A 27,559-nucleotide genomic window follows, 5' to 3' on the forward strand; every position below is an offset into this window, starting at 1 on the left:
TTTCCAAAAGGGAAAGTTTGTGGACTTTTTGAAGCAGCTCTAAGTTCTCAGGGTAGGTATGTCTGAATAGGAGCTCATGCGTGCAAGTAAATCCAAGAATACTTCAATGTGTAAGTGTGCGTGGGATGAAATCTGTGGCGCTGTAGAAGTGTGATTCGTTTCACCAGGAATTGTGAATAGCTTTGCTGTAGCTGAAGCACCTTGTGCTTGAAACCTTTGACTGAAGAAGCATGCTTTGCCACCCACCCTTGTGTTTGTTTTTGACTTGTGCTTTGTGGTTGACTTCCCCAATCAGTGGTGATGCACCTTGACTCATTCTACGCTGCCACGGTGTGAAATGTCAGAACAAAGTTGAAAGATGTGAGAAGTGTGCTGCCTGTACAAAGCTGTTACCCCAGTTAGAGGAGCGGGACTGTGAGACACACAGCTGCTGATGTAGATACAGATCCTTGACTGGGTGATGTGATTATACCACTTGTAAATGTCACACACTTGGTGCATTGGAGCCGTAAAATGTCTATATCGGGACGTTAAATGGGATTTGTTTTGAATTCTTGGATCTTTCTGATTGCTATTGATCGGACCTTTTGGATTTTTCATTTCATATTATCCAAGACTGACTCGCTCCGCCCCCACATCAGAGAACGTGGCAGCTGACTTATATCCCATTAAAATGCCTGCAGCTTATTTACTATAACTTTGTTTATTCTTATATCTAAGCTAAGTTTAATTAGGAAAGAAATGAAAGAGATAACATATCACATTCAATGCTGGGTCTAAATATTTATGTAAATCTGCACAACACCTTTCAGGTTTCGTTCTTAGTCACTGAGAATGGCTCTATATTATTCTAGCCAAGATTGATAATAAACCAAAACTGATAATCATCTGTGTACATGTCTGCATGTAAAACTTGGTATTCAGGTGCAGTGATCCAAAACATTTCTTATTCAAGGTGTGCTGTTGTTTAAAAATTTAATAGACCATTGGTCTTACTGGAAGGGCTTTGTCACATAATTGCATTTATTTTACAATAATACTCCACTCTCTGAATTGCCCTCTCTTTGAAACTACTTTGTGTTATTTTTTTGTCCCCAGTTAAACATTTCTCTTGAAATATTAAGTAAGGGCTGTCTTTGCCAGCGTCCTTAACGGAAACTTAATTCAAACTCCAAACTCAAATACACATCCAGACCAGAGAGGATCCAGGATGCGCCATTCACCGAGATGAGAGCCGGTTTAATCACATCAGACGCAGCTTTCTGTTCCTGCGGTGATCAGACGCCTCGAGCACGCTCGTTGGATTTTAACACCTTATAGGTACCGCTCGTACCGTTGAACTCAACTTTAGCTGAAGCAAATTTGAGATTGTACAACAAGTGAGACGGGGCTCTTTGGATTTAGCAGAGCTGTTTCTTGAACATCACAAGATGTCTGAGGTGGCTATTGTTTCCCATCTTGGCATTTCTGCCCCTTAAACGCTGACCGCTGCACCTTTAAATGCCAATAAACATAAAAAGCTGGCACCTTTTTGAATTAATCATCGCAGATAGTGAAGTTCACGGAGCTATATCGATTCTGACCTACTGTTGACCGCCAACTCCTGAAATTAAAAAAGGGAAATAAATCAGCCAGAATACACTAGTGCCTAAAATGTGACTGGACATTTGAGGAGCGCCGCCTCTGTAACTCATCCTAAGTCCCCTTTTCCTGACACTGTATTGTATTGTATTGAGCTGTTCTTTCAGGAGGGGATAAATTATTACCATGTTTTGAACGACAGTCAAATCATAAATCATAATCCGTGCCGATACTACTACTATGACTCAGTTCTCCCTCATCTACCCGCTTGGTTTGTCCGGCCGACCTAAGACCTCACGTTTGACATCATTGTTATTGAATAAATGATAAATAATAGGGGAGCAGCCAGTGGCAAGGAGCTCTAATACAAGGCCGCTTGACACCTCGACTCTTACATTTGTGGGGTGCTGGTGCGTGGAACTCTGTCTGTTCTCTGTCACACCTCACAAATGGTGTCAGTAAAGAAGGAAAAGTTTCACGGTGTTCAACACGACACAGAGAGAAACGGCCTGGTTGCAGTAATCGGGTGATGAGGAGTGCAGGCGGCTAAATCGAATTAATTTAGCTTGTGCAGAAGAAACCTAATCTTCCAGTGTCCATTTATTTGGCCAGTTGTGTTTAATTCCCCACGGGCAGTTTAGAAGTGTCAGTATCGACTGCTGCTCGTGTTTCACCAGTGTGATACAGTGTCTTTCCCCGCTGAAGGGGAGCTTTCTACACGTGGCGTCTGCTTTCAAAACCCCTAACATCCACCGCTGCGTTACATAATATACTTAGAACAATGTTGTCATTTTGATCTGACGTGTTCCGAAGAGTCACTTTACATCCAAAAATAACAGTCTTTTCTAGCCTTTTCTTCTCAGTCTCCCTCCACTGTTGTCATCAGACCTACAGTGCTGTGACATGACGAACATAGGGCTGAAGAAATCCTAGTCAGTGGATGACAGAGCTTCAGGGAACATGCACAGGAATAGAACTGTCACTTTAGAAGCCATGAGAAAAGAAGAAACAGGCAATGAAAAACAAACTTGCTGTGGAGCGATTATACTGGCATCGATTGACCCTACATGCTGATAATTCTCTCTACGTCCACTATGCTGCCTCTCTGTCAAACACACATTACATAAAGTGCCAGGCTGCAGCCAGCAACACTAATAGTTTGCACTGATCAATTAAGGCATTAACATACGCCTAATAATGGCTTTAGTACTTGTTTATTCCACTTTTTGCCTTCTGGTCTCCCTGTGAACCCGTCATCTTCCCGTCAGCAGTCCAGGGTTAAACCCCAGCAGCAGTGCTTCCTTGTTCTTTACAAACATATTGTTCACCTTCTTCCCTGCTGCCATCCTTCACTCAGACAGATGTCACATCACTCTACCCAGACGAGTGCACTGAAGCTTTATGGTATTTGCCAAGGCCTTTCTCAGTTCAACTAGAGACAAGGCGCTAAAGCCTAAAGATGATGATTTTCAGGGCCTAACTCTGGACGCAGTACAGTGCAAGATGTTGCTCATTTTATTGTCATGGAAGCACATCTGATTCTAATTTATAGACTTGTAGAGAATTGTTATTCATAGTGTGCGATTGAGATGTTATTTGGTGCAGAGTCAGTGGTTACTGCTAGTTATGATGGGTCCCATATTTTGCACTGTCAGCTGGTTGAAAAATCTTTAAATGTTGGTGTGCTCAACCATAGAGCAGCACATCAGACGACGAGAAAACTGTGTCTGCTGCTCGGCTGCTGTTTTGTGCGCAACATCTGATGTAATGCTCGACAGCAAATCAGATTAAAAGCAGATTGGTGTGGAAGGCTTTCCAAACTTGTTTGGAAAAGAATCGCATGTTTGCAAGGCACACAGCAAGCTTCACATTGTGCAAAATATTTAGTAATATCTTATCGGTCAAGCGTTACACATCTATTGCTTAAGGGAACTAGAAATACGGTTGTTTTTTCGCAGCCAGAAGTGAAACGTGGATTGTTTTTGTAAAAACAATAAAAAAAAAATTCATCCGACTTTGAGTAGCAAAAAACTACCTTTTTCCATAACGCCATGCATGGATGCATGCTTGGATGGATGGATGCATGGATGCATGCTTTATTCATCCCAAACAGGGAAATTTCACAGTTGCAGCAGCAATGCACAGGCACTCACACCATACATCCAATATAACAGGGGGGAAAAAACAATCTACTATTTACACAGTATTTACAAGATTATGGAAATAAGTGAGTTGAAATAAGTGAATAAAAGGAGGGAAAAGAAATAATGTCCAGACTGTTATCTGTCACATACAGATGAAGAATTAAACAGGCGTATGGATTGAGGTAGGAACGATTCCCTTCGAATGCCTCTATATGTGGCTTCACTCATTCAAATATCCAACACCGTATAAAACAGCTCACCTTCAACTTTCCGCTGTGGCTTTTCATGACCATGTGTGCTTTCGTTCTGTTTAAAGGGCTTGTAAACCCACACCCACACTTTAAAACAGCAGCTTTGGAAACTGTGTGCTGTACAGATGTGAGCCACAGTCTTTTTATTTAATATTCTGAGTTGAGACTGAAATCGTGTTTTTTTTTTAAAGGGGGTGTAAGATCATATTATTATTATTCACCTTTATGTGGGATCCGGTTTTACCTCTGAGGCTTCTTGATTGAAGAGAGTGTGTGCTTGTTCTTCTCACCGGTTGTAGTTTTACATCCTGGCTGACAGTTTAAGGTCAGTATCACTGTATGTTACCTATCAGCATCGTTTTCCACTAGAGTTTCTCGCCAGCGCACGCACAACAGGAGAGTGATTAGTTTCCCTTTATCCCCCACCAGAAATCACCTCTCACCGTTTGGCTGACATTGAACCCTCATTTAACGTTGTGTATGAGGCTGTGAGTAGTTACGCCTCGTGTGTGTGTGTGTGTTTTGTTACATCACGTCTTTTTGGCCTTATTTTCTAAGCTCGGAGCTCTTAGAGGCCTGGCATATCTCTGTGAGGGATCTCCCACTAGGCACTGATGTAAGCTCTGCCTGGCAGGACAGCTAAGTGTTCAAATGGGTTTGTTGAGCAGAAAAGCTACTTTGACACCTACTTTACACACGCACTTCTTCACTGCAGCCGTCTCACAACAAGTGTGGAGAATGTTGATGGGCTGGTTGAAGTGTACTTGAAGCGCGATGCAGTTGATTTATGGAATATGGTATTTAGGGGCTGTTAAGGCTGGGCTGTGAGTAGATCTATTGTTTAAGTTGTCTGTGCATAAATATTCATGACCAAAGAACCATAGAATTTCCATTGTTCATCTCTTACTCAATCTGAAAATAAAATCTCAAACTGTGACAATTAGACTGCTTTTTAAAATGGTAATTTCAAAATGAAGATTAACAGCGTCACACACTGATCGGTGATTATGACCACTTTATTAATATTGTGTAGGTGACTCATCAGTGAATGGACATGGGCCTTCTGTGGGTGTCCTGTGGCGTCTGGCAACAGGATGTTGTTAGTGGAGGTCTTTGGGTCCCATGGGTTGAGGGGAGGGACCTCTTTGGATCATAGACCGTGATCCTGATTTCTCATAAGGAAATATTCAGATAAGAATCTATTTTAGATATTCCAGGCATCATGTCCTTTTACAGAAGGAAAACAAAACACTGCAGACAGTATTTATCAGGGATTAACAGTGACTTTTAGTGAAATAAATGTCAACAAGACAAGTTAAAATAAGTCTGGAATGTTTGTTGTTTTGTTTTTTGTAGATGAATCATATTTTATCGACTTAGTTTCACTCCATATGTTTCATAATGACTGTTTCAGTAAAATCTAACACATAGCTAAGTGTTAATTACATTACCAGATTGTAGGATTGTAGAGAGTTTATAAAGACACAATGGCTCGTTGGCCTTTATTTATTTGTCAGTATATGTCAGTACGTATAATGTCCTTGCCTGCCTGCATTGTTTCAGAGATCCCTCTTTGAAAAGGCTTCCTCTAATGCTGCACAGGCACCTTGATCTTTGTTTCAGTTGACAGGAGCTAATTTTACTGTAGATTGTACCGTTGCGAAGAATATATCTCCTGGTGGTTTAACGCTGCGGAAGCTGCTCCAAATTGTTCTCACGTTCCCTTCGTTTTCCGTCTCCCTCAATGGAGTCTGCTAGGAGGGCAGAGGAGGAGAAGGAGTGTGGAGGAGAGGCGAGCCTGCTCCGTAGGCATTGATCACAATAGAGGATTCAACAGAAGAAAACTCTCTGGCTGCGTTTCCTCTGCTCCCCTTTCTAAATGTCAAACACCCACACAAGCCTGAGTCCCTACAACCCACCCGCCTTCCTGCTGACACTCACATCCACTCAGTTAGCAATGCTTCTGTGTAAATTACCTCAAAATTATCTTCCTACACGCAAACTATCTCCTACTCTTAGAATGTGTGAGAGTGCTCAAAGCGAGCAGAGCAATAATAGGATACATGCTCTACCTTTTTTAAAATCACTATCATTGCTCTCATCCTTCCCGTTTAGCCTGTCATCACCACTGTCTTGCTCCATTAAAAGCCATTCAACACAACCTGCTGCCATTTTTTCTTTTTCTCCCTTTCATTATAGTCTGAGGATTGTGGTGTTAAGTGCATGTTGAATTCCTGCCTGTGAACGTGACCTGAACTAGGTTGGAGTTTTAGTCACTTTAACAGTTGCGTTCATGGTTGCGTCCCCTTCAGTCACCAGTGCAAAAGATTGGTTCAGGTTGTCGAGTTCGGCCCGCAGCAGCAGAGTCTGTATAGTTAACACAAAGGAGCCTAAATGGTGGAGATAATTAAAATGAATGCGCTCTTGCGGGTTTGCCACGTTCTAACCCTTTTAAGCCGCTGATGTCATGAGACGTAATTGGAGCTGAAAATAACTGCGAGGATTGGCAAAGATTTCACTTTTCATCGCAGGATTTTTGAGATGCATTCAGTCTCGAGACAAATTAAAGCAGACAGCCCAAACAGATTGCTTGGAGTCAGTGGAATCTAGTGGATGTTATTCATCTTGCACATGAAGGAATGCGTCATCTGAACCTCTTCAGTGTCTCACGTGGCAGATTTTGCAAATTCAATTTCTAAAAGGCTCCGAAGGCATCACATTTATTGTAGTGCATCACAAATGTAAATTTGCTAGCCATTAGTGACCTGTATTCTTCATATAATGGACTGCTCTCTATTGTTTGGGTTATTGCGTTGACCATATATTATGTAAAGTAGAGGTTGCTATAGCACATTGTAGTGCCACACTTTGATTTATGCTGTACCCTGTTGTTGTTGCTTTCATTGTATCTAATTTTATGTCTTTACTTTTATACAAATATAAAGCTGTTCTTTTGTCTCTCTGCAAATGTGTAACAGAGCTGAGTCTTTTCATGCGGATGCTTATGTATCTCTTGCATTTTCTTTTCCTGCAGATGTGGCTAATGGTACTACAGGCTACCGGCCTCCTCCCAGGACTAAGGAGGTGGTCATCAACGGTCAGACAGTCAAACTGAAGTATTGCTTCACATGCAAAATCTTCAGACCACCACGTGCCTCCCATTGCAGCCTCTGTGACAACTGTGTGGGTGAGTGTCAGTAATATTCTCTGAATGGTTTAGACATTAAACATAATTTTTGGGTAAACTGGATTTGATGAAAAACCTCCCCTGAACTGTGCACATTAACACTGTAAAAATACCATTGTTAAATACACACAGTAACACACACACACACTTCAGCTTGGACAAATAATGGTCAAACAAAGGTTGCATCTGTGTTTGTGAGAACACAAGTGAAAGGTAAATGTTTAGTTTATGATGCAGATCTAAAGGGAGTGTACCACGCATACTGTGGCCTAAGGAGGGAATACTTACAATAATAACACCGGATGAAATGGCAACATAATCGCGTTGTTTTCGTGCTCTTCACGACTGTGTGCTTTGTCTGTCGGTGAAGAGTCTGCAAGGCAATCACTAGAAGATAGAAACAGAGAGACGGAGACCTGTGTGCCTGTGTTTTTCTGATCAGGGTCTTTGTGCTCCTCACTCTTCAGAGACAGCTCTGTCTTTGAATGTCTATTTCCATTTCCTTTTTTGGAGTGGAGCAGCCTGAAAAACCTGGGAGACTATGATGAGGAAGTTGTAAACACAGGAACAAAGAAGAGGAGGTGGTAATCAGATGCAGTAGATGCACGCTGGCAGGAAGGAAGACGAGCCTGGAAGCTGAACAAAAAGATTGAAGGGCAGTCATTTTCTCGAGCAAGTTGCGTGTGAATACAAAGGAGGATTTTGTGCACATTTTTAGTGGATGGGCAAATTACTATAAATGGTACGGCTCACAATGATTTCACGTAAAGTTGTATAGAAAAACACACACTGTCAATGAGTAGGTTATTTAAACCTAGGTAGATGCTTTAAAGGCTTTTTCCAGACCCAACACGGACACTGAGCAGGGTGGTCGTAGGTATCCAGGCCCTTGGTTACAGCTATAGCTCGTCTTGGATATATGGATGAGTGTAAGCACAAAGTAGTTCTGAAATGTGAGCCACAGATGGCAGTGAAATGAAAACAGTGACACATGTCTGCTGCAAGTGGCTGAGTGATGAACTCTGCTGAAGAATCTCAGTTGTAACTAGTGTCTCTTTCATAATAACACTTTCCATCGTGCTCTCAAAGCCCTTGGTCTCCATCCAACATTCAGATAATCCTCATGAATTATCGTGCACAAAATTTATGATGCATGCAGAAGTAAAGGACCTGTATTCTGATGGATAATTTTCTGTGCTTTCCAGGCCCGTAGCATGGTTTCTGTATCTGTAAAGATAAGTAAGAAACATGATTGATAAATTAAATGAGGATCACACCTGCAGTGAGAAAGTGGCGTATTTCCCCAGTCCCTCGAATTCTCCCTTGTCGCTGCCTCTCTGCTGTAAACGCCTCAGGGATTACGAGCTCTTAAATAAGTTAGGAACCAGAATGGTTGGCCCTTTGTGTTGGACATACAGGATAGGAATATGGTGGACTCACTTCCTTTTCAGAGGGTTGTCCCCACAGAGGTGACATATGAAGCTTAGAAGAGCATAACGTTATAATACGGAGTCATGCTGTGTATTATTCTTTACAGGATACACAGTAGGATAAGATGGTCCGGCTGCTTGATTTTATGAGCTCAAGTCTGGAATTTGAATTTAACTTTTTGTTATTTATTTATAGTTAGTTAGTTAGAGGACATTAGATGAAGTATTAATGCACCCCTGTGGTTTATGTTGCTGTGTAAGCAAAAACACATTCTTGGCACAGAAATATAAATATTTTCAGCAGCAGCAGGATAATTCCACTGAGTAATCAGTTGCCACAGCTTTTTGCACCACCTCTTTGTCCCCGTTTAAGACCAAATATCACCGTGTGTCTCCAGTGAGGAGTCAGAAAAGTATTTGGGGCTTTGTTGCTCTGATCACATTTGTATGTTGTCAAACAGTTGAATGGATTAGTTCAGGCCGCACTGACAATCTTCTTACTCACCTGAGAAAACGCACAGATGCTATAATCAGCAGTTGCCAGACGAGACGACTGTAAGTTTCACCCTTAGTAATATGAGCTTTTAAAAGCCATTATCTAAATTAATGAATGAAATCGTAATAAGTATGAATGAACAAATAAAATGATTTTATTTTGATGATTAAAAAAAAAAAAAAAGAGTATGAATATGTTGTCAATTAGCCATGTGTTCATGTTGAAGTATGCAAAGTAGCCATGTGGGGTTAGTGTTAGATTTGTTTAGCTTTTAATAGCGGAGACATTTATTTCATTGCAGCAGTGACATTACTGCACATATGGACGCTTTGAGGGTCTGAGTCATAATTTGAGCTTTGCGCTCGTCTCTTTGGAAGAGATGGCAAGTTATCAAATCCAGAACTAATAAACTAAAAAAAAATGAGCTTCTACCGTCAAGCTGTCAAATCCCTCACACCTTTAACCTCCTTCAGAGACCCGTGCAGTAACTCCCATAGTTATTCCCCAGTCCAGCCGCCTCAATAGGCGTATGTGCAGTAACACAGATACCATTTGCACTATTGTTTAATTGTTTACTGTTTTAGATGATATTTTTCCCTCATTTTATAAATTACATTCATGTGTTTACGTCTGCTTTTATTATATATATATATATATTGTATTTCATTGTGTATAGCTGCTGTATTTTTTTATTTTTTTTGCGCTGCTCTTGTTTCTGTTTTTTAAGGTCTGCCAAACTGTATTTTGTTGTTTTTCACCAGACTAAGACAATAAATACGTATTATTATTCTTCTCTCCAAAATAACTAAAGTCAAGAATAAATAATGGCGTATGCCTTCAGTGAATGAGACACACTTAACAGCTCACCATGGTCCACTTTTGCTATCATCTTCCCATGGTACAAAGAGCACTGTTCATGGATCAGAGACTATGGGAGGTAACGATTCATGGTTTTGAGACAGAAGCTGTTTAAACTGTATTCTGCTGTCATCATTTGGAAGAAATATCAGTCTCAAAGAGTAAGAATGCACGATTAAAAGTCTTTTCTCGTTTCTAGTGTCATTTCACATTAAAGACCACTGGCAGACTTGAGTGATAATGTGATTTGACTAGTAATGGCTCACCCCTCAGTCTGACTGAAGGCTCCGGTCCTCTGACACATCTCAATCAGGCATTGATTAATGCAGACAAAAGCAGGTCACTTCACCACACTAAACAAATAATGACTCTGATTAATTAGTTAAGTGGCTACCACTGTGCACAGCTAGTCGTCCACACTGAGAGACTTTGGAGCTGCGGCTGATTAAATAACCACAGTAACAATACGTCTTCCGCTCTCAGAGCAGTCGGTGAAAAGTAAGTGTTGGGAGCTGTTTACAGTTTCTCTCAATAAAATACCGCTTACTCATTTTAATTGAAAAGCCTTTCGCGTTAGATTTCTTAAGTAATTGAATGCTTCATATTACACGTAGAGGCCTACTTTTTTTTCCACATTAATTGCCGTCTTCTAATTTTAGACCTTTTACTCACTCAAACGACGGGCTCTTCTGTGCTACACAACAACACTTAACCGATCAGCCTTACACGGCCATGTTGGCCAGCCGCTGACTCCCATTGGCTAGTTTGTATAAACAGCCCGTTTGCACTATGTGAAAAATGTGTATATTATTATGCCAAGATGCAGAGGGACATTTCCCGTTTCCCCCATTTCCCACAGTTCTGGATTTGTACCCTCTGTGCACTGAAGTAACCTGGAGATATTTTTAAACGCTGACTGACTTTTGCCACAGAAGTGTGGTGGCGTAAGACTAAAGATGGGTCACGTGTGTGTTGAAAATATAACGAAATGGAATAAACGATCTCCCTCCGTCTGTCTCTCCCTGTCCACGCAGAGCGTTTTGACCACCACTGTCCCTGGGTGGGGAACTGCGTGGGAAGGAGGAACTACCGTTTCTTCTACATGTTCATCCTTTCGCTGTCCTTCCTCACCATCTTCATCTTCGCGTTTGTCATCACTCACATCATTTTACGTAAGTAGCCAGGTGGGAATACGTGCGTGCATCAGGCGTAGTACGGACACACGTCCCTCGTGGCTGTGTTCTTGGTGTGTTTGCAGCCAGCAGGTTGTAAGTGGGCGTTGAGAAACCCCGCAGCGTACTGGCTCGTTACCATCTTTCTAGCTGGGAGGAGGCGGTGGACCGTGTGCGTGTTTAAATGACGGTGGATCAGTGTAGCACTGGGGCAAGAAATAGGGGTCAAGATTAACTTGTAGTGATTAATGGTCATGAAGTTATTCTCCTTGGCTTGATTGCTGCATCCAAGCGCAGTCAGATTTTGCAAATGGGCATCTGAGCAGTTTGAATCACCAGCTGAATTTCCACCTTCCTGATTATAACAGTCAAGTAGGGGGATTAATTCAGAACCGTTATATTACAGTGCATTTGTTTTAGTACAAACTGGCAAGTGTACATTACAGTAGCGGTGGAACCTGTTTCACAGTATCCCAAATTCTAACTTATTCTTTTAAGAGGAATTCATAATTAGCATGTCTCACCAGTAACAGAGAATTAAGTAAGTATCTGTCTGGCTGCCACAGAGATATCTCCCACAGACGCATAGAGTCAGCCTGCACTTAATTTGCGGTCTTCCTCTGAGTCCGTCCTCCTACTCTTCTTCACAGAGGTTGAATTGCTTTTCCAGTTAAAGTGGCCACACCGAGGTCACTCGGTTCATCTTGTTGACTTTAGTTGGGAACGTGCCTGTAGAGACTTGGTAGTGCTCAATATCTGACACATGGATGGATGTTATTTATGTGAGACTGTGTATGGTATTCTAATGGAAACCTGTTCTTTCTCTATTCACAGGTTCCCATCGAAATGGATTCCTCAGCGCACTTAAAGATAGTCCTGCTAGATATCCTTTTCACTGAAATCTGACTGGCTTTTACTATTGAGCTAAGTGAGCTGTGTACATAAGAGTGGTAATCAGATTTTGGCTAGACTACAGCCAAAATCACGCTTCTCGTGATAAGCTTGTCAGCCAATAGAGATTATATGACTCAGCTCAGATTCCTCTGCATCTCTTCATCCTGATGCAGGCGAGTTTGCGCTGTGAGAGCCAACACGGTTTGTTCTGTAGGTCAGAATTAATTTGCGTGTCGTGCCTTTTCAAAATATGTCAATACATTGCTTCTGTCGTTTTTTTTTTTTTTTTTTGAGAGAGGACTACTTGCACGACTGTGGTGCGTCTGATTATTCTTGTTCCATCGGGCTAACTCAGCACGCAAGGCAGCACCGCTTTCTGTCTCTGTTGATTAATTCACTGAGTGTTTGGCTTCGTCTGACTTGGCCCTCTCCCTCTTCAGAGATATTGTGTGAAGGAGATTTGACGTGAAAGCAGATGGCAAGTGTGTTACAGATACACTGTAAAGTCGGATATAATATCTTGGACTGTGATGCATCCAAACAAGTCGGGGGTCCAGGGTCAGTTTCACACTGTTTGACCTCAGCTTTGAATGGGTAATTTAGTAATAATGTGGCCCCTGCTGCCGGCTGCAGCACAGAAAATTTGCTGGGCAGAGCTAAAGCTAAATTTGATTTCACTTTTTAATCAAGGAGATCATAAAACGTCCAATGACTGGCCTGAAAAGACAGTTGTTTGTCCTTTTTCTCTTCCCCTTTGACATAGTTGAGGTCATTCTGTCACTGCCATCGATCTGAACCAGGATCTAATCAGACCAGGGGCAATAGAGCTGGTTCAGGATTTGAACTGATCAACTCAAATGCGACGCTAAATGAAACTGAAGCTCTTTCCAAACTACAAATCAAGTTCAGAGCACAGGGCTACGCTGTCCTTCTCTCTCTCTTTCCCTCTCTCTCTCTCTGTCTCTCTTTGCCCTTCTCTCTATGGCTTGAGTGAGATAACTCTGGCAGAGAAATGTGTGCCAAGCCAAGCTGATAACGTCCTCTGCCCTACAGGACTTTAATAAAGGGGAATCGCAGTCGATACTATCGTTGCAGTCCTTTGTACTAGAAGAATGATGACATGTATTGACCTTGCTAAAGAGGAAGAGAAAAAAAAGGAAGAAGAGGTGTTAAGTGGATTTTTTTTGTAAAGTTGATTTGACTTATGATAAGTGAAGGTATATTCAGTATGTCCTCAGACACCTGTGATGATAGATGGCTAATGTCCACGTGTTTTGTTTTCATATTAATGCGCTTTTGTATTCTAAAATGTGACACATGAGCTCTATGTGGAGCAGAGAAAATGAACAGCGTTGCGCTCTCCCTGCCAAATGAACTGGTAACTAGGAAGTATTGGCAAGAGGAGGACAGCCCCCGGGCTGTAGGTCAATATGCTAGCTGCTACAACTGCACTTTTTGTGTGCATGCAGGCTCCACAGCATACGAGTGTATAAATGTATCTGTGTGCGTTTGTCGTATTCTTGTCTGTTGCTCCAAGCAAAACATCAAGTCAAAAAACATGACAAGGAAATCTTCCTTGACCTAATCGTGTCACTGTACTGGAGGTGGTCGTGTGTTTCTTCTCAGTCTGGTCCATAGTGGGCCTATCAGGCTTCCATACCTACCTGATCAGCTCCAACCAGACCACCAATGAAGATGTAAGTATGAACTTATGCAAGATAAAGTGTAACTTCACATGTAAACTGCCAAGTAATGAGACGGGAAGTAAATGTTGTACGAGTTAAAAATGTCCAATTTCCATTTAATAGATCAGTGAAAAGTAGTGAAACAGTGTTAATGACTTTGGAAGTTGCTGTTTTTGTAAAATGTTTGTTAGACTAGGATGACAACTAAATCATTTCTGAGCTGTAACTATATTTGTAAATGAGTACAAGTTAATTTGATTTATTTATAGTTTCCCCTTTTGTGCAGTTTGTTTGGTATTAATATCATAACACTGTAACAGATGGATTGAAATGGGAAACAGAAGCATGTGGAGGTTCATCCTTGACATGTGCTCACAGCTCAAGCTCTGAATTATTCACACCTCAAACAGACTGGAGTGAGTCATGACTCAGTGTCCCCGGTTAGCTCAGTTGTTTAGAGCGTGATGCTAATAACGCCGGGGTTTTGGGTTCTGTCCTTGTACGGGCTTCAAACCGTTTTAGCTCCAGACTAGACACAAACAGCTGAGCCTCGCACTTTTTATCAGTGGCACAAATAGTTATCTGTTCTTCAGAAGGTGTGACGCATAATGTCGTGTGGTCTCCTCCAGATAAAAGGCTCGTGGTCCTCTAAAAGAGGCAAGGACAACTATAACCCCTACAGCCATGGTAACATATTCACAAACTGCTGCGCGGCGCTCTGTGGACCTCTGCCACCGAGGTATGGACCATGAGAATGAGTGTGTTTGTTTTTTGTCGTTTTGTTTTTGTTTGTTTCTTTCCGTAACATGACGTACACATTCCCGCTCCCGGATGACGACATATAAACCCTATCATTCAAAACACAAACAAAAAAAAAAACATTCAGTCACTTTAATAGGTCACAGCACCTGTTATTCTCTCCCGCTCATCTAAATTTTCCATTTTATCCAAAGGCTAAAATAGAAGTGCCAGTGAAGACTGTGTTTGAAGTGAAGAGCTGCTTTGAATGAGCCTGCCTCCAGCTTTTTCCTCTATACATAGCTGCTGAGATACTGCATGAGTGGAAGGGATGTCAAGCCTATTTTTACCAAGTCCAAGATCAAAGTTGGTTAGATATATTAGATTTCCCACTTTTACTGTTTATGTGATTAAATAAAATAAAAAAAAAACAGGCCTGCCTGTGAGTCTGTAGATGTAGATTACACATTGCTCATTCCCTCCCAGCTTCTTTTAATTCAGCTCTTGCTCCGTTTTCATTTGTATTTCATGGAAGGTTTCACTTCTGAAACTTTGACTTAAACTTGCCTTGCTTTTCTACTGTGGTCTTTAAAAGTGAGTCAGAGAAACCTACTTTCTAGTGTTATCTTTTCAGGACACATGCCCACTTTCAAGATACACATTCCCGCTGACAGTGTTGTGACGCCACAAACACCTTTTTCCCTTTGGAGCTAGCTGGCTTTAACGTTGCCTTTTGCTTTATGTATGTATCTATAAACATGCAGATTTATGCAACAGTTGCAGAGGGTTTTAGCAACATTCTATCAGTGGCCGTACACTAACCATAAATCTTCAATAATGATTCCAGTGGGTGGCAAAGCAGAGTCCACGGTGCACAGGTGGCTGCCATCTGGACTCTTGTGTGTGTGTATGTTTGTGGCCACAGGCACTGCACAGCTGGGTCGGCCAAAGAGAGAGAGGAATGTTTCAGCTCACTCTTGGACTAAGCAAACAACGCTGCATGACACACACACAAACTGACAAAGCACTTTTGCATCTGATTCCCTGCATAGACGGCGCCTTATGTTTTGCAACACGTCAAACTTCACCTTTTCACACTCGTTTCCTCCTAACTGTATTTCAGACTCGCCACAATTAATGCTGCTGTGGGTTCCCGGCGTTTACCACTAACAAACCGTTTTTACCCAGTTCCTCCTCAGTCCAAGTGGAGCTTTCTGTTAAATAATTACCCTGCTCGAACTCGCACATCGGCTGTGTATCTGTGTAGATGTGTTGGAGACGGCTCAGTGTACGGTCAAGCTCTGGCTAATAAACAGCCGCTATCACTGTGTGCGGCCCGTGTCCACACATGTGCACATGCACAGTTCATATCCAGAGTTCAGCGGGTCATTGTCTAACCAGCTGCGTCTGAGTTCTGCAGCGCTGGCGACAGGATAAAAACAGTGATTCACCTCACTGCAGGGCCGCGGTGATTTATTACCGAGTTGTGATTTTATGTGGATGTGTGAGAGTGGAAAATGACTCTATGCACTCAGTCCGTCTTCTTCACGGTGAAGGCTTGAATAATCAGGTTTATGCACGGCCGACACTGAAGGTCGTTCACACTATTATAATGTTAATATACAACGCTGTACCTATTATCTTGCTGTTGCAGTCAGTCAGAATCACTGACCATTTAAATTATACATCTCCTTTAAGGCTTTCAGAGCTGCACAGAATGTGTAGAGTTGCTTGAATCAAGACTCACAATCATTGTCTTTGTCTATTCTTTGCTCTTCTCTTACCAGTCTCATTGACAGGCGAGGCTTTATCCAATCAGACGCGCCACAGCTGGCACCACCGACCAATGGCATCACCATGTACGGAGCTACGCAGTCCCAGCAAAGCCACATGGTAAGACACTGGCCTCTGTCATTTCTCCAAGACGACTTGACTCGTCACGGCCGGTCTAGATGAGGTTGTTTTGAGAGCGCAAATATATATATGTTACGCTGCACCTGAAAACAAACCCCGTCTGCTGTTAATGTAGTCTATAGTCTGTTTCTCTTCTCCCAGTGACGACGTGACAGATGGGGTGGATTCTGTCGATGCTCTTCGAAATAAATGATCGTTGTCAGCCCGAGCCTAATTGATGTGCTCCTTGTTTTCAGTCGAGAATAAAACCTTGTGCTTCCACTGTGAGCAGTCAGACTGATATCAATAAGGCGAAATAAGAAAACACTGGATAAGTTCAGTTGACCATGAAAATACTCATATGGTGTGTATGTAGCGTGGGACCCTGGGAAGACTAGCTTTAGTCTCGACTAACGCTAATGGAGATCCTAATAATAAACAATATGGAGAGATCATTAAAGAGGCTAAAAAACACACACTATCACACACACACACTATCGATAATGTTGACGGGGTTTGATTTCTGTTTTCTAAATTGTCTAAATATACGCAGTAAAGCTGTAACAAAGCATCTTTCACAGCAGCCTGTGAATCTCCAGCTCCAAAGTAAAAGCATCAGGTGTCAGTTTGATGAATTGAATCTTCAGACTTTCTGCCCTGTACTGTTTTGCATCTGGTTGTTCGTGATCGTAGTGGTTTAGGACCTGGCCAGGATAACTTTGGCCTTATCGCTGACTGTAAAGGTCAGATGAGGTCAGACTCCTTCAAACAACGCCTTCATTCGGCTGCGTTCAGCCCTTTTTCACCAACATCCTGCACAATCACAAATGGCACACAATGTTCTTGCCCTTTCCAGATGCGTATCCAGTTAATCTATTTTTCATTGCGTTAGAGTGAAACTGATGAAATTTCAGCGAGCAGGTTTTCAATTTTGCATGTGTCGCATCATGCGTTGCCTGTAGCGGACGGATTTTTTTTTTATGTACTCTGTTTCTGAGGTGGCGCCGCATTTTGTGAATTTACCTCTTGCTCATCAGAAATTTTTTTGTGTGTGTGTTTTTCGTCGTCCCGCTGATAATCCACGTATGCAGCAGGACCAAGAAAAGCACTGAGGAACCATAGAGAGATAATATTTAACAAATTACATTTAATCTGAAAGTACTCCATAGTCGGTGAACAAATATTTTCTGCAGAGGAGTTGTCTCTGACAAGATAGCCGGGTTTGTGAAGACACTGTATCTAGAATTGAATCAAGCAGTCTCCTGTTCACTTTAACTGTTTGCCTCACACATTACGTGCTGGATTGGAGGAAAGCCTCCTCACACACAACTACTAAACCTCTTACAGTGGTGCCATCCCTCTGTGCCACAGCCACCTCCTTGTTCTCACCCAGCCTCCACCTCATCCTGCTGCTTCTTATTGAGATGTCAAATGTGAATGTCATCTGTCCCGGTGTCCTGAATGGACGAGTTGTATTGGGCCGAGAGCCATAGGAACATTCCCCTACGTTAGCACATTCAGAAATAGATACCATCTGTTTTCTATAGCGGCCATGATTAGCAGCTAGAGTTGTCCTATTGTACTGGCTGCTGGCCATTTATCCACACACGATACACAATCATCTGCGTGCGTAGTATCCATTTGTTACGTTCTGTAACGTAGTATATCGTCAGGGTTGAGTGTTTTTCAGTAGTCAAACAACACGGCTATAAAAATCAGCAAGGCGCAACATGAGGCCAGTGCAAATGGACGAATCATTTCTGGTTCATATCAACAGTCCCGTGTCATCCAGTATGTTTTAGGGTCGTGACGCACCAAGAGGCGGTCTGCCCTTATCTGTGTCTGGCTTCCTGTGAACATCTGCGGTTCAGGTTGTTCCAGTGTGCCCCCCAAACGTTGGCACTAGTCAGACGCCCGCCACCGACTTTTCAGGTTCAAGTTCCAAATGTTGAATCGACAGCAGAACGAGTCAGTGAGAGAGCTTAAAAGTATAGCGTTAAAAAGCTGAGATACGTTAAACCAAGTGAACCGATCAAACATGGGCCTGTCACTAATTAAGATCTGACATTTTTAGCCGTTTAGTGTTGGCAAATGATATTAACATTTCATTTGTTTCTTTGTCCTGTACTTTGACGTAAAGCGTGTGATGTCATGTTACGTTTTTCATTACAATCCCATCATTCAGAGTGGGGGGAGGGGGGGAGATAAGCAACTGTTTGACTGCCAGTCACCACCACAGACTCACCAGGCTTCAGCTAAAGTGTCAGCTCACATAGCTCTGCTGGTACCATGTCCGTACCAGAAATGTAAGAACAGCTCCCCTGATCATCTCCTTTATGGACCAAAGACTTTTAAAAGTTGTTCTGCTTAACTCTTTTTATATATATATATATATATATATAGATATTTATATAGATATAGATATATATATAGATATAGATATATATATATATATAGATATAGAAAGATAGATAGATCTAGATAGATAGATATATACATATAAAACTGTAAATGGATTTTTTTTTTTTTTTTTTACTTTACTGTGAGAATTGTAAGAGGTACACAAAATTAGTGAATCAGTTCATCAGCTGGCGTACTTCACAACACATTTTTGTTGTCACGATGACACACGTAAACATTTCTATATTTGTTCTTCTCACTTCTCTTTCTTTTCCTGTCACACCCAGAGTGCGACATGATCAAACCACAGTTTCCTTGTTAATAAGAACACGCCCACTGCCTCATTTTCACCCTTACTGCTTTGCTCTACTGGAACTGATTTAAATTGAGTGTACCTTGTAATTCACTTAAAAATAAACATGAAACTCACACACTCTCCGTTTCGCCTTGTATGGCTGCCCACTGCTCCACTCTCTTTTTGTACGAATGCATGGGTTAAATTCAGAGGACTGGATCCTTGTATTTATATATATACTTGCCCAATAACACTGATTTACATATCCATTTCCCTTGTTTAGGCCAGATCAATCAAATATACTCCCAAGTGCCAGCTAAATGTCTGACTCACGGTCCGGAGTTTGTTGTCCGGAATAACACAGACGGCCGTAATCTCCAGCTCATCTCTGGACTTGTTTAAGGAACAGAATCAGCTTTGGGAAATACATTATTTGTTCATGCCTCACCTCGCACATAAGTCAACAGTGGTGCACAGCCTTGCCTATATCGCACTCTACAACTTTTGTTGGTTAATGACATGCTGTGGTCCTGGTATGATACAGGTCTGCTATTGTGTGTTCATTGTGCTAACCTTTGTACACAATTAAATGTAAATGAAGGCCCAGGTTTTTGATTAGGAAAGCTTGTCGTCATCGTCGTCTGCATGTGTGAAAGCATCAGATCATCCCAGATGCTTTCAGCCCTCCATGTTCATAGTCGTGTGGTTCTCTGTGTCCGTCTGCAGTGGGGAGACGGATGGTGCTGAGTCAGTCCAGCTGTGGCTGCGTATAAAGCACAAGTGGGCTAAGAAGTAGAAGGAAAAAGATGAAGGGCTGTATTTTAATTTTATATCCAGGAGACTGCTGATGAGGGCCCTCTGTGCCGAGGTCTGATTCCAGTCCAGTAACCCTCCCTGGGTTTAGTCTTTTTAACAGCCTGGAGAAAGGCCAGACTTGTAAAGGTGGCAAGTGGAGAGCGGTTGTTATTCGCAGCTGATAAGAGGATTGATAACGGTGTTAAAGGTAGCTCAACTTCTGTTTAAATCACACCTGTGATCTGCTCTTTTTAGGTCAGTGAGGTTGAGACACAAAGGTGAGAAATCCTTGTGCTTCAAATTTGGAGGGGGGGGCGTCAAAGTCCTTTATCTATTTGCTGACGTGGCTTTTTAATTCCTGTCACTTCTGCACAAACTGGTGATCTTTCATCTGTGACTGGTCTCTCATCCAGCGTTGCTCTGTGGTGATAAAGGTCTCATGGGGTTTAAGGTTATCTCCCTGTAGCTCATGTATGGTATTGGTGACTTGCCGTGTCCTAACCCAGTTGCTCTGCTCCACTTTCAGACATGTGATTTCCATTCTAAAGCATGGCGGTAGAGATCAATAGGTCGTGATACAGTCACTTAATAGCTCTGTGTTTTCTGCTCTGCCTATTGACCTCGGCTCTGTTTTTACTGGAGTGCATACACCAGCTGGTGCGGGCTCTAACAACGGTACTAACATCTCTTTTTCCTTTCTTTTTCTCTCCCCTTTCAAATCACCTCTCTCCTCATGTGTCACATATTCCGTCGTCTTTCACCTTTCCTGTGTCTGAAATTCACTGCGGTTTCTCTCTCACTTCTGACCGTCACCTCTGGCATCTGTTTCCTTCACGTCTCCCACCACGCTGTCCTCTTCCTCCTGCTTTCCGCTGCTCTCTCTCAGTGTGATCAAGACCAGTGCATTCAGAGCACCAAATTCGTTTTGCAGGCCGCCGCCACACCCCTCCTCCAGCAGCAGACCAGCGAGCCAGTCATCCTAGCGACGTCCCCTGAAAACGGAGGGACCCTACCTGGACGGACGTCCCTCACCCTCGGCGGCCCGTGCACCTCGCTGCCTCTCGGCCAGCCCACTCCCCCGACGTCCACGCCCAGCCTCAGCTGCCACGAGGCCGCCGACATGCTGCCGATCCACGGGCACGGCCACGCACACAACCACGGCCACCCCCTCCAGGAGCCGGTGGTCCACCATCACTTCCTCACACCGGAGGAGGTGCCCTCACCGCCCGGCATGCTTCACTGCGGCAGCCCGCTGGGCCACAGCCACACCATGCAGGCCGGCTTCTACAACCCAGCCAGCCAGGACTCACTACACGAGGACTCAGTCAGAGGATTGGTTAAGCTCAGTTCTGTCTGACAACAGGAAATATATCCCCAACTCTCACCCTGACCCCCCCCCTCCCCCTCCCGAAATCATGCATCCAACCCCTCAAACTCTCCTGTGCCAATTTGGGATCACCTGGCTCTCCCCGTGAATTACAAATTGTGGTTTGAATTCAGCTGCTAAAAAAAACTGCAAGGATTTTAACTGAACTGAACTGAAACTCAGCCAGTGTCTTGCCAAACTTCTCTGCTGGAACAGGGCGAGATCGCTCGTTGTGTAATGGCCTAGAGGACACCTCAATTGTGTACGTCTTTTTTTTTTGTTTTGTTTTGTTTTTTTACTTCAAGGGAAGCATAATCCATTAGCTCCTGGAGATTGCACAATTTGCTTTTCAAAGTGGCAAATGTCTGTGAGCCATTTCAAGCAAAAAACAAACAAACCATGTTTTGAAAGTTGATGTCATTTTTGGTGGGAAGGCTTCTGGGTTTCTCTCAATGGATCACAGGTCTGGCAGATTTTCTTTTGTAAAACAAACTTTAGCCTGTTTGCCTGTTGCTGATTGGACAATGTCTTATGCCTTTTTATTCTTGGACATTCTCAGCAGTGCAATGGTTGATGTCTCCATGTTGCATATCATCCTGCTTTTTTTTCTATGTAAAAAAATAATAATAAGACTGTTGTACTGTACCATGGTTATTACAACTCTTACAGATTATTACATTTCCTGTGGATATTAATAAAACACCAACTTTTTATCAGTTTCTATTGCGTTAATAATATTGAAGGCATAAAAGGCACTAATGTGAGAGTCATGCGACAGTGTTTCCTTTAAAGTTTGTCTTGTGACTGATGCCTGTGGTCAAAACAAACCCATCTGGTGTTGAAATTATTGAACGTTCACGGATGTTTAAACAAGGTCGAGACTTTCTTTAGGCGACACGGTCTCCCATTCATCCTGACTGAAGTCTATGGTTGGGCCTCGGCCAATAACATCTGATGTGCACACAAAAACAAGCACTCCAGTAACACTACTGTCAGTAACGTGGAAGTGCCTTAAAGAGGAAATTCAATTTCTTTAGGGGAAAAAAAAAAATGTATTTGTCAAAATACCTGGATTGTAAAAAAAAAAAAGCACTTTAATTCTCTTCTGCCACCTTGTGTTTGAGCACGAGTACTGCAACTAACAACCTGCTCCAGCAGTTTACCAAACGTGAAAGTATGAGACACAAGCTAGTGAATTTCAACACTGAAACAAGAAGCAACATCCCTACGTAAAAGTGTATTAATATATTTGCTTAAAAACTCAATATTTGGTTGAAGAACTCTTATTTTTGCTAAAAGTTCTTTCAGTGCTAAAAACCCAGTTAATGCAGGTTAAAATCAAACCACTTAGACATACTGTAGGAAACAGTGGCCACAAAATGATAATAACACATTTATTTATTAAATAAGGTATGATACATACAGAACTCCTCCCATACATTTTTACAACAATTACAACAGAAATAATGGAATATTTCCATTTTGAAGCTGGACTAATCTTTGGGTGAGACATGGTCGTAGATGCAAGACTCAACTATATTTTATAGCAAAGATTGCATGTTGGATGATTTATTTATTTTTTTAATTCATTTTTGAAGGGTATTCAAATATTTTAAGTCGACCCTGTACTGAACTGTGCTTGAGTTCTATTGCAACATGACATGTTAAACAAATAGATAAAAAATATTTAATTTGTGACCATATGCTACTTTTTTTTTTTAATTAAAAAAAAAGTAGAACGGCCACAAATTATGTAGAAAAAAAAAAAGAGTTTTGATCATTTAAAATCAGTAAAAGTTATTCTTTACTGGCTCCAAAATAATGGAGCGCGTTTCGGTTCCATTCATTGTCTGAATTTGCTGACTGTCTTATAATTTACATATAAGCAAAGCCAGAAGTTAAGTGCTTATTAATATTTATGTATGTATATATATATATATGTCCTGTTTTATTTATTACAGCTGTACCACGGCAGAGATGCACTAGAGACAGTATGAGAAATCATCTTTTGGCTGTAAACAGTCATGGTGGCTCATAGCCTGATGCTCCAGCACAGCTTACTAGCATGCATCACTCCTCTGGTCAGAGCTGGAAAGAAATACCAATTATTCCATGGTCCGAGCTGTCCATGAAGTCTGGACGGTGAAAATGCTAGACTAGTTTAAAAATCAGTGACCGACGCCGGCCGCAATACTAACCAGACCTTACATTCAAACCTGAAGTCAGCAACAGGGGCTCCCGTGTTCAGCATCCACCGTCTGGCTCGTTGTGGCTAAGCTAATTTAGCACTGATAACCAGAACACAATAGTGTCAATACCGCCGTTTTTTTCCCTGTGAGACCAGAGTCACCACAGTTTCACATCGGTGAGCTCCAGATCTCCCATGATCTCCAGCTGGTCGATGCTGCTCAGGTCCTGCACCCGATGTCTGAACTCGAACAAGTGCGAGCCGTTCACTGCCAGCTTGAACTGGTGGGGCTGACAGAGGAGGAGAATCTGGCACAGAACATGGAGGACCGGTCAACCAACACAAGAGAGCTGAATCTCTGGTGGGACAAAGCTTGAAAGTTAAGTAATTTAATCCCTACCTCAAAGTACTCCCCTGGTGCGAAGGGAAAGAAAGGCAGCTCCCGCTCCTCCTGACCCCAGCATTCACTCAGGTACGAGTTCCTGATGAACACGCCGGACTTCATGCGGGGGTTCAGCTGCAGGGCGATGTTGTCCGTCCGGCTGTTGCGGAGGTTCACTGTAAAACTGGAGGCAGCGTCGATTAAAAGGTAAATAATGTTTCGCTTTTTCCTCTTAAGCTCAGCATGTAATGAGCGCCAGTAGTACCAGGATGCATTTACCTGTGAGGATACATGCTGACCTGACCCTTTATGGTGATGTGCCGCCCTGGACTCAGTCCTTTGAGTATGCTGCCTTTGTAAGGGAGGCTCTGAAATGATAATGTAACTGTGAATATTACAGTTTTGATCCTTTGTATTGGCAACGAATCATGAAAGAAGAAAGGTCGATCCAAAGCTAAACTCGCACTCTCATTGGTTGGTGTCAATTTCTGACAACGTGATTCATTCAATAACGTCACATGACCAGATATACTGCCGGTCTGTGTTTATCTGCAAGGGACATTTGAAAATGCTGTGAAATCTTCTCTAAGAAGAAAATTACAGCTCAAATTTACGGTACTCCGGCCGTAAACCGTCTTTGGTAAAAGGAGATGAAGGTGGAGACGATCAGAAATGGATTATCATTCATGTTTCACACTTGAATAAACCTATTGAAAATGTAATCTGATATTCCATATGTTGATACTATTATATGATATGTTTTGAAGGATTTGAGTAGATCTGGTTTTGGCAGAAAGTGGTTTCCAATAAAAACTTACAAATGATTTTACAATATAAAAGTTCATAGACCATTTTCTCAAAATTAGTTTTTCTCCATATTCCGAGGCCACGAATCTCCACCTCAGTAGCATTTACACATACCAAACTTTCATTCCTAACTACATTCTGCAGGTACTTACAGATAATCTAATATGTTAACAAAACGAAACAAGAATTTTGAACCTCACTTTAGCCATTAGTCAGAATTCTGTTCTGGAAATGTATGCAAATTAGTGCATGTTTAAGTAAATACTTCCTCATTTGCATATATAAACATAAATACACAGACAATTTGTAATACAAGAAATTAATGCATTTATGTAAGTAAGTTTCATGGTGATATCTATTCGTTAAAAATGTAACCCTATTCACCTTAAGTAGAGGAGGCAAAAGGAAAGAACTCACCAAGTCACCTGATTCCGAGTATATTGCCTACAGGGGAGAAAGGAAAACGTTGGAAATTATTGAGCGGACATTCCTGAGAAAGAAACACAAATTTAACCAGCCAATGAGGAACTAAAACCATGAAGACAAGAGGTGAGAAGGCACTCACTGAATTTGGGATGTAGCCGATGGCGTGCACCCTGACATTCCCACAGATGGAAAACGTGTCGACCCTGTTCAGAGGGATTCTGTGCTTGTATTCCAGCAGGTGAGCCCCGTTCACCGCCACCTTACGAGGGAAGACAGGTCAGTTGAGTGTCTTGTGCGTGTAGGTGACAGCACAGGCTGACGACGGCGGCGGCGCGGGTTCACTGACCTTGAAGATGCCTTCGTGCACCAGGATGATGGTCTCGAAGGGGGCCCCGCGTTTGTAGGGCAGCTGCGGGAGCGTCTCTTCTTTGCCCCAGTTCTCCCGCAGCAGGGAGTTGCACACCACGCAGGGAGAGCCTTTGAAGCGAGGGCTGAAGTGGAGGGCCACGTCGGAGCGCGGCTTGGTGCTGCAGCCGCTCGACAGGTCGATCTGAAAGCTGAAAGAGGGCGTGCGCATGCACCTGAGCAAAGAGGGTCCCGGAACTTTCTGGGTGCACTGCGCATGAGGGGGTTCATGTAATTTGATTAGCTGCACTAGATTCAAATCACAGGCAGACCTCGCATTGTTGCCTCGTCTCATACTCACAACGTCCACTATGAAGATGTGGTTCAAGTAGTGAGACTTTTGTTCGTTCAGTTTGACTAAATGAACAGGATCCCTCTAACCCATCAATCCAGACTACGGGATGTGATCCACCTTTACCCGGAGCACATATTTATGTTGTTTATGTTTCTTAGACCTGTTGCTGGCCCCCACTGGAGAACTGAGCATCATTATACGGTCCTTCAAAAGCCATGTTGTGTTTTGGATAAAGTTAACAGATTAGAAACATCAGAGGATGGACACAGGCCTCCTGGGGGTGTCAGGGGCGACAGGATGCTGTTAGTGGGGGTCTCTTTGGATCAGGTTTGTCCCAGTGCGTCCCACAGATATTTGATCAGTTGGGATCTAGTGGATTTGAAGGCCAGGTTTTTTTGAGTTGTTCCTAAACCTTTTAGCGCGCGTGTGTGTGTGTGTGTGTGTCAGGCTGCATCCTGCTGGGGATGACTGCTGCCATCGAGGAGTGTCATTGTTATGGGGTGGGGGTGCTACATGTCTAAGTAACACCCACACGAATGCCAGGTCCAAACGTTTCCCAGCAGAACATTGACCTGTCACAAGACGATCAATGTTATTTACTTCTCCTGTGTGGTCATAATGTTATGCCTGATCGCTGTAAAACTCAAACACTGCGGTTTGACTTTACATTGCGTTTAATCGGATATTACCTGTCAGCATCCGGGGAAACGGTGCCCTGGATGATGATGATCTCCCCGGGGTGCAGGCCTCCCGGTATGGGCCCAGTGTATGGGATCACCTGAAGCGGAGAGGTGACGTTAAAAAAGCACAGCTGGACGTCTGCACTGTCAACAACACTGCTGTCTAAAGAGAGGAAGATCCGAGGGAGCTGAGACATGCACTGACGTGTCTTGGTGTCAGACCGCGTATAAACGAGTGGCGGTGAGTGTGTGCAGTTTGTAGCTGTGTAATCACACCAGAGTGTCTGTGGGCTCGCGTGGTGCCATCAGAGGGCTGATGTAGATGGTCAAAATAATAATAATGATAATAATGGTGATAAGCCTCTTACCGGATTGAGAACGGTGTGTTTGGCATTGGCCACAGACATCGGGCTTCTGGTGTCGGGCTGCGACATGGAGCTGAGCCGAGAGACGACGGGGTCTGTGGGATCTGCGGCAAACTGGACCGGTTTGTGGCTTTTCTGCGCTACACGGGGACGATAGCAGTGGGCATCTTCTCGCCATCAGCCATTATGAACCTGCGCATGCGCAAACCCCTCCACTACCACCTGACCAGATCCGCTTAACGAGCACAATGAGCATCGCGGATCCGTTTCACCGCCATGGAATAGAAAATATACATATAAAGTCATACACTTTACACTTGCTTTTTAAAACTATATTCATTCTTCTTACCCGGTGGATGAATAATAATAATAAAAAAAATAACTGTGTGACTTATAGCACCATGTAATCTGTTCTGTACAGATTATTGTTGTGCTTAAATAATAATAATAATAATAATAATAATAATAATAATAATCGGAATAATAAATATATAATGCATTAGTTGAATTGTAGTACAAGTGACATCTACAAGGGAAAAAAATCTTAAATCTTGGATTATTTAGAACATGGCCTACTAAACAAAAAATAGGAGGTCGTTATCGCATTTATTGAAGTAAACATGACAAGCTGCTTCATAAGAACATACATCCTAAGCAGAACTTCGGCGTTTTCCTTAATTCGTTTGTTTGTTTTTTACTTTATTGTATGACAGTGACAACGTGCACTTCCGCTTCCAAAGGATGTTTTCATGTGTCGCTATTCCGGTCGCACACCTCTAGATGGTGTGTTCTCCCCGTAAATGGATGCAGTGTCGGGCTACACCAG

At 42.6% G+C, this 27,559-nt stretch overlaps 2 protein-coding genes across 4 annotated transcripts in view; one reads left to right on the forward strand and one right to left on the reverse strand.

Annotated features, from left to right (window-relative positions):
* Positions 1-21,904, forward strand: part of zdhhc14 (zinc finger DHHC-type palmitoyltransferase 14) — a 40,467-nt gene extending 18,563 nt beyond the window's left edge. Inside the window, exons 3-10 of one of the 3 annotated variants that reach the window (XM_047610895.1) lie at positions 7,011-7,163; positions 10,982-11,119; positions 11,954-12,002; positions 13,608-13,710; positions 14,328-14,437; positions 16,224-16,329; positions 20,075-20,097; positions 20,751-20,955. In XM_047610895.1, coding sequence (XP_047466851.1) covers positions 7,011-7,163; positions 10,982-11,119; positions 11,954-12,002; positions 13,608-13,710; positions 14,328-14,437; positions 16,224-16,329; positions 20,075-20,097; positions 20,751-20,802 — 734 coding nt within the window. In that variant the 3' untranslated portion in view covers positions 20,803-20,955. Of the gene's footprint in view, positions 1-7,010; positions 7,164-10,981; positions 11,120-11,953; positions 12,003-13,607; positions 13,711-14,327; positions 14,438-16,223; positions 16,330-20,074; positions 20,098-20,705 lie in introns of all 3 variants that reach the window. The other 2 variants (XM_047610893.1, XM_047610894.1) reach the window with 2 other exon arrangements.
* Positions 21,905-22,565: 661 nt separating this feature from the next.
* On the reverse strand, positions 22,566-26,939 carry LOC125023555 (galectin-8-like). The gene is made up of 8 exons (XM_047610896.1): positions 26,737-26,939; positions 26,378-26,466; positions 25,335-25,545; positions 25,128-25,247; positions 24,980-25,006; positions 24,035-24,123; positions 23,774-23,939; positions 22,566-23,681 (listed from the first exon to the last, which is right to left on the reverse strand). Exons 1-8 carry the CDS (start codon positions 26,800-26,802, stop codon positions 23,532-23,534), a joined length of 918 nt encoding a protein of 305 aa, XP_047466852.1. The 5' UTR covers positions 26,803-26,939; the 3' UTR covers positions 22,566-23,531.
* Between the last annotated feature and the right edge of the window lie 620 nt (positions 26,940-27,559).

Source organism: Mugil cephalus, chromosome 17, assembly GCF_022458985.1.
Source record: "Mugil cephalus isolate CIBA_MC_2020 chromosome 17, CIBA_Mcephalus_1.1, whole genome shotgun sequence".
In the NCBI taxonomy this organism is placed as follows: Eukaryota; Metazoa; Chordata; class Actinopteri; order Mugiliformes; family Mugilidae; genus Mugil; species Mugil cephalus.